This window comes from Fusarium musae, chromosome 3 (assembly GCF_019915245.1).
Source record: "Fusarium musae strain F31 chromosome 3, whole genome shotgun sequence".
NCBI lineage: Eukaryota > Fungi > Ascomycota > Sordariomycetes > Hypocreales > Nectriaceae > Fusarium > Fusarium musae.
Window position 1 is genome coordinate 914,643 of NC_058389.1, and position 7,599 is coordinate 922,241.

The 7,599-nt window shown below is 50.1% G+C and overlaps 2 protein-coding genes across 2 annotated transcripts; both read right to left on the minus strand.

Annotated features, from left to right (window-relative positions):
• Positions 1 to 362: 362 nt before the first annotated feature.
• J7337_003764 (uncharacterized protein) lies at positions 363 to 2,393 on the minus strand (the record flags this gene model as incomplete). The annotated part of the gene is made up of 2 exons (XM_044821474.1): positions 363 to 907; positions 1,274 to 2,393. The coding sequence occupies 2 exons, from the start codon at positions 2,391 to 2,393 to the stop codon at positions 363 to 365; spliced, it is 1,665 nt and encodes a 554-aa protein (XP_044682807.1).
• A 983-nt stretch (positions 2,394 to 3,376) lies between these two features.
• On the minus strand, positions 3,377 to 5,607 carry RCO3 (glucose transporter; the record flags this gene model as incomplete). The annotated part of the gene is made up of 2 exons (XM_044821475.1): positions 3,377 to 5,060; positions 5,492 to 5,607. 2 exons carry the CDS (start codon positions 5,605 to 5,607, stop codon positions 3,377 to 3,379), a joined length of 1,800 nt encoding a protein of 599 aa, XP_044682808.1.
• Between the last annotated feature and the right edge of the window lie 1,992 nt (positions 5,608 to 7,599).

Sequence of the window (7,599 nt, forward strand, 5' to 3'; positions counted from 1 at the left end):
AGGACCATCGGTCGCGTAGAAGCAAGTGGTCAAACAGCCTCAAAAAGAAGACAGAGTCATAAATCTTAAGTTCCTCATATATCGCGATAGTCTATCTCGCCTTTTATCTACCTGAGACGCCAGAAAATCGTCATATCCTGAGCAAGGCCGGTCAAGCGAGGGCCCTTGTTACCGGCCTCCAAAATGTTCAAGACATCCTCCCACCTCGTCTTCTATCGCGACTGCAAGACCAGCCCTCAATTGGCATAAGAGTTCTAAAGAGACCAAGTTAGTAGTTGAGCCAAAGCTCTGTACCTTCAAGGCTCTGCGTTCTGCAAACCGGCATCGATCTCTTACCTTGCACAAGGACGAGGACCGTAGCCTCAATCGCCACCGTACAGATCATCGTCAGAATCGATCAATATCTGGTCATCGTAATGAAGTCCATGATGCCCTGGGCGATTCCTACCCTGCTGACGGGGAGGATGCCGCGCCGCCAAGCGAGCCGCTTCACGATTCATCGCAAGGAGTCGATTCTGATTTGTGCGCCTGGCTTCAGCGTCTACTTCATGGTATGCCTCTTCACGGGGAGGCCTATCCATCTGAGGCACAACCATCGGATCCATCGGGTAATAGCGTGGTACGTTTATCTGAGGGGCGTCCATCGGATTATAGAGTCGGCGCGGCGCGTTACTTTCGTTGTGCAAGTGACCCTGGTGATACATCTCATGTGGACCCTCCCCTGGCCGATAAGTCCTGGGAATATCACGTTCATCTCTCACAGGTGGTCTCTCCATGCGCGGCTCGTTGATCTGCAAACGGCCCATACCCGGCATGAGAATATCCAGGGGAGGACGGCCATCGTCTCGCCGGCGATCCATTCGCATTCCAGGCGCATGTTCTCTCTGTACACCGAAGCCTTGGTTAGCTGTTCCCATATTTCCCGGATACATCATGTTCTCAAGCAACATAGGTGGGAGAGGGGCATTGGGTGGACGACCTACCATCCGAGTTTCTCTACGCAGCCCCATTGGCATACGAGCTTCTCGTTCGGCTCGTCTGCGAAGTCGTTCGCGTTCATGTTCATTACGATTCATCTCATCTTGATGACGTCTTTCCTCATGATGATGTCTTTCTCCGTGATGGTGATGGTGTCTTTCTCCATGATGATGATGATGATGACGATGATGCCCTTCCCGGTGGTAATGTCCTTCCCCGTGGTGATGTCCTTCTCCATGGTGATTCCTTTCGTGTCCTTCGCCATTCCGACGTTCCCTCCCATTATATGCCCCACGACGGTCTTGCTCCTGCGGTTGCTGCACTTCCTCAGCAGGGGGGAACACCAGAGGTCGAATAACCCTCCACGTTCCCCCAACTTGAGGCGGAACACGTTCCTCCTCACCAGGCATCGGCCGTAGCTGTGGGATTCTCGCAGGTCCATCAGCCTCATCCGCCGCTGAAGCCTCGTCGATAGGGTGTCGACGACGACGATACTGTGGGGGCTTCGTGCCTGGACGGTCCCTCATGGGTACCATAAGATTAAAGCCTCCATATGTGGGACAGCCGCAGGTCCGCCATATTTCACCGCAAATGAAGCAGAACTCTTGACCGCAGACGCATGTCATGTGGTTGCACGCCTCCGCAAGCTCGATCATCCTTCCGCACCCGGGGCAGTTAACGGTCCGGTTCTCGTCCATGGTGGCCCAGACATCTTCTTCAGCGGCTCCCTCTCGGCAGGGCTGGCCTGGATGGCCTCGCTCACCACAGTCGCGACATGTGTGTGTATCGCACAGCAAACAGTGCCCGTTACGATCAGGTGGAATGAATGCTGCGCAGTTAGGGTCGTGGCAGTATAGTCTATCGTGGATCGGCGCATTGACTTCCTCTTGCACCTGGCGGAACAGATGAACCAAAGCAGGGGCGCGTGCAAGTGCGACACCCGCCTCGTCGATAGGCTCGCAGCATCTTGGCGGAAACGCTTCTTGAGAACTAAGACCGAGTCGAATAAGTTCACGGTAGCAAGGGTAGCAGTAGTTGTGGGTGCCGCAAGGAGCCATCATCTGAGCATCCTCCAGACAAGCAACGCACATTTCTCCGTTCGTTTGTTCAGGGAAAGGATCCATTGCAGCTTCGCGAAAAGCAATCCTCCTCTCGGTTCGATCAAGCACGATTCGATGGTTGGTATTGCGGACTTCGGGGCTGCGCAGTCGCTCAAATGCCAGCTCTTCGTCGGTGATGATCCTGCTGACTAGGAAAGCCTGCTCATCATCTTCTGCAAGATCTAGAGCAATAGAGATTAGTCTGGCCAGGTATGGCTCCGAGAAGGCTTCGTCAGGGGGTAGGAGCTGGAGACGGATCAACAAGTCAAGAAAGTCTGGGTGGACTCGGTCGAGGGCGTCAGAAACATCCGACATGATGGGCAAAGTTCTGAAAGAGGGAGGCAGGGAGTTTTTATAGGAAAGTTAAAGATGTCGCAACTTTGGACCTGTCAAAAGTATATAGGTACCAACTCTAAGCAGGTGTAAGTTGCGAAAGAAGTAGTAATATATGTTATAGGGTTATAGACTGCTTAGATGTCAACTTCAGAGTTGTGCGAGACCTTAGAAGGTTTGTGGGAAAGAAAGCTTATTAGGTAGAAAGGTTTGGTGAAGCTTTTATCTTTGGGGCGAGAGGCAACTCAAAGCACGCTTTGACTGACTGTTCATGTATTGCCATCAGTGACCAGAGTCAAGCATAAGGCAGTTTCAGCGCCTGGTTGAAGAACAAGGCCATAGACTTCCAGTGACTTAGTCCACAAGGGCATGTTCGCTGGTGACAAGTATAGTCGACAGTGTACTCATATACCCCGGCGACAGAGTTCGGTACCTCACAAGCGATTGATAGGCAGTACAAAGCGTATTAGATGCTCAAAAACGCTGGTATTTGGTAGCTGACAGGTAATCATATCGATATCAAGCCTTTCTGTAATCCCAAGAAATCCATCCGTGGCCATGCGCCGTCACTTCGCTCCTCTCGACTATTAGCCGCTGCCCACAGGGTATCCGGGCATCCATTCATCGACGACGTAAAAACACAATGACTCCCTGAAAATTATAGTAGGGAATCATGAAAAAGATGTCCAAGAGCCAAGAGTTTGGTATCCAACCCAGCCAAGTCCCTGGTACCTACCAACAGTCCCATCCGTAGCCCCAAACTGGAGGGACGATTTGAGTTGATGTGATGGGCGACAAACAAAGAAACAGAATGCATATAAAAGGACAATGAAATCATCAATGACCATGACAATAACGCGTAAACCCCACTAACTCCACCTCGTCATGAACTCCATCGCTAATTCCTTATGTGACGTCCAGGCAAAAGACACGCAATATAGACAAACAATTCGGCGACGTGGAGCCTAGTAGCTGAAGTCGACATTGGCCATAGCCATGGGCGGACCCTTGTTCTGGTCATTGTTGTTGTTATTAGGCGATGAACCGTTGTTGTTGTTATTGTTCTGATTCACGGTGATTGATGATGCGTCACCGTCACCCAGAGTTGTGTCTGCGCTTGATGCACTCGTCGTTGTTTGCAGCTCGTGGCCTGCAGGTGGTTGGGCGCTCGGTGACCAACCATCGTTGAGCATCTGTTGGAAGCTCCAGCTCGGTTCGAATGACTTGCTATTCCATGCGTGGTTCACTCGTTCGTACATCTCGTCGATCTGTTCCAGGCTGATCTTGCTTGTTTCGTACACATTACACCACACAAAAAAGACCGCCAGAATGCAAAAGGCACCCCAAATGAAGAAAATCTTTGGTCCAAAGGAGGCGTTGCCTGGCCCTGACCCAACCAAGAAAGGTACACTGTAGCCAATACCAAAATTGAGAATCCAGTTTGACGCTGTTGAAACTGACATAGCCTTTGCACGGACTTTGAGTGGATAAATTTCTGAGGTCACGACCCACACCACGGGTCCCCAAGAAGCAGCGAAGAAAAAGATGTTGATAGCACAGAATGTGATGAGAATGGTCTGTGATGCTTTCTCGTAACTCTGTCCCGTCGCAGTATCGAAAGACGCCATGAGGAGTTGGCAACCGGCCATCCCAATGGCTCCGATCATTAAAAGCTTTCGTCGGCCCCAACGTTCGATTACTAACAGGCCTGGTATTGTCGAGACAACATTGATAACGTTGATAATAAGCGATTTGGTATATGGGCTCTCGACGCCGGCACCGTCAAAGAAGGACGTGCTGTAATACATTATGAAGTTAATACCGGTGAGCTGTTGAAGCATCTGAAGACCGCAACCAGTAAATGTTCGTCGACCAAGATGTGGTGAACCAATGAAGATGTCTTTATAACTGTCAGGTCCTAACGTTAATTCATATTGGTGATTTGCTATCATCTCTTGCAGTTCGTCAACTAGCGCTGGATGTGTAATGTCTAGTCGTCGTAGTCGACTCAGTGAAAGACCGGCTTCGGTATGGAGGCCCTTCTTGACAAGGAAACGGGGCGTTTCCGGTAGTAATAATAGGCCACCGGTAAGGATAATAGCTGGTACAATCTGAAGGCCGAGAGGGATTCGATAAGCGGAGGAGTCTTTGAGTCTAGAGGCGAGAATGTTGACCACAGAGGCGGAGAAGAGGCCTATTGTGATCGATAGTTGATATGCGCAGACGAGGGTACCTCTAATCCATTTCGGCGCCATTTCAGACTGATATAATGGAACGAGGACAGAGATCAGGCCGACACCAACGCCAGCGAAGAATCTAGAGACATTATTAACGATACGGTCTTCCATATGAGGAATGAAGTGCGCATACCTCCCCACCAGTAACAGATCTATGTTGTTAGCGCAAACTTGGAAGATGGCTCCGAGGCAGAAAATGCCCACGGCCACAAGAAGGGTCTTGCGACGGCCTAGAGAATCGCCAGTAGGTGCAGCAAGTAGAGCACCGAGGGCAGTGCCAGCGCTGAGGATGGCGACGATGATAGATGAGTCTTTTGTACAAATGTCGATGTTGCCCTTTTCGTCGACGCAATTTGTGTGCTTTCCGAATTGTTCCTTGAACTCTGTCATGGCAAGGATGCCGTTGATGGCTCTGTGAAGAGATATGGTTAGTTTCTGGCTGTCAAAAGGGTGTGACGCGATGAAATGGGCTGGTATAGACAGCTGGTATAGACAAGTCGGTTTTCGGGGATTCGAGTCGGAGTTTCTCGTGGGAGTTCGTCGAGACGAGTTGCTGTCGTTTCGGATATCGCCCTTGCTTCACTTCCTTCCAACACTTCCTCCGACAATGTTGCCTTGCGTTCTTTTGAGATATATGTGGTGATGGCTTCGTCATGCATGTCACACGAGTCCACCGCAGTCGTCGCATCGTCAAATTGAAATAAAGTATCGTCGATGGGTCCCGGCATCTCCCTCCGCATGAATAACATCGTCGGCGCAGCGCATTCGTCCGCCGTATGTATGTCGTAGCCATCCATATCCAAAGGCATTCAACGTCAAAATGAAAATGGTGGTCAGTCTTACCCAGTATCGTAGCCGAACAGCAACCCGCCAGAGGCAACGAAGAGACCGACCATGATGGCCGGCGCCGACGAGCCCGCGACATTGTCGGGTTTCTGCCAGCCCATGGCAATGGCCATGGTGTCGGGTGTTGAAGTCGTCAATCCAGGGTCAGAGGTATCAAGAGCGAAAGGCTCCGGGTCGGCGAGATTTTGGTGGAGGTTGAAGGGTTGAGAAGATCAACGGGGGACATTGGGCGATTCCGTGTGGGTAATATCTGGATGGGACTGGCCACTGGTCGGCCTTCTAGCCCGGCCGTTGCAGTGTTGGTTCTCGCACTGGGTACGGGATCCCTTTTTGGTGCTGTAGCTGTAATGGTCAAAAGTCAATGCTTTCAGTTTGGCTAGTCTTGAAAAGGAGAGAGTCAAGCACGTGGTACATAGCCAGATGTGCAAGAAGATAGAAATAGAATATTTTAGAAGTCAGAGTTGATAGTAAGTTTGAGTTCAGATGCTCAACGGTGTCTTCCATACTCTCAAGAGACTCAAAAGGAAGACCACAGAGAGGGGCAGACGACATGAATGGCGAGAGACTCCCATCTCCAGACAAGGAGGCCAAAGCAGCAATGATCATCACCTCGAAGCCCAACCATTCCTCATACAGTCAAGCTCCAGCATTGGCTCCCTGACCTGCAGCCACTGGAACCTCGTCAAGCCATCCCAGTGGGTTCTTTTCACTGGAACGAGCGTAGACTGGCTGAGCTAAGCGAGTCTACAGTGCGATTGGACTCCCCTCAAAATCAATCAACCAAAACTAAACTCTCCATGGAGGGAGGCCAAAAGGATCCATGGAACAAAAAAAAAAGACGTCGTTCGCTGGTATCGTTACACAAATATCACGGTTCAGGACATTATTCTCACCTTGCACAGCACGCGCAGGCAATCCAAGCACTGCCCTCGAGCTTGTCTTGAGTTCCCCGAATCTGAAACTGAGTCACATCGACACGGTCCCTATTCTGTCCAAGCAAGACCTGAGAGAGAAACAGGGGAGCTTCTCTTTTTTTTCCAGCTCATAAAACGGCCAAGCCATAGTTTCATGTCGTACTTAAGCTAGAAATGCAAGAAAATCAGGAAATTCGTATACTGACTTAAGTGGCTGTGGGTAGGACCGAACTCCTTATGAGGATTTTTAACATATCACAGACCTTGAGAAAGGGCGGGCATTGTTAATATTATTGTCACAGAGACGGGATGATAGGTCTTGAGGAACAAAGAAGCTGCCTTGTCATTTTTCGGGCCCCGAGGACACTCCGCTGTTAGCTGCATTCATGCATCTCAGTTCAAGGGTGATGGCTCTCGGCAATATTCCGCTGTAAGAACATGGTATGAACTTGTATTCCGAAATTTGTGTTCATAATCAGGTCGTTCTCATGCAAGCCATTATTATATCTTCAACCTCTCAAATAATTAATGTTGTTAATAGAGTTGTCGATAGTGTTTAGTACCCGAACCATCAGCAGTCAACTTCACCATAAACTCGTTCAGGATGATCGGATGAACGTTGCAGCTCGTTCACTCGACGCCAGGCGCACAGTCAGAACAACAGTCTCCCGCACGTAGCCTTCCCTCAGGGGGCAAGAAAACACCAAACCTCGAAAGAAGGCGTCAAAATAAACCTAGCAAAGTGTTCCCTAGACTTGGGCCAGGTTTATCTAAATATTTTTATCACTTAGGGTCAAGGTCCTAAGTTTTCTTTCTTCCCCTAGGTAGCTTCCAACCATCAACAGCGCCGCCGCCATGCAGCGCTTACCCCGGCCTAGCACCGCGTTCCCTTTTCTCCCCAGACTGTAGAGACAAGTCCCATAGCTCAATCTAATTGCAGGATCAGTACTTTTGTGCAACGTGCAGAGTCACACAGTCTCCAGTTTCCCCCAGACAAATCACCCCGGGGTTTTAGTCCGGGCCCGGTACTGGGCACTTGACGAACGACCAACCCTTGTAGGCAGAGAGCTAGCGCAAGTTCATGACTTTGAACAAAGAATGGGGAGGATACGACAAGCGAGTTTTTTCTCTTTAAGCTTCGAATATGGTCTGATTAATTAGTTGAACCCTTTCCCACGAGTCCAGGCTCAG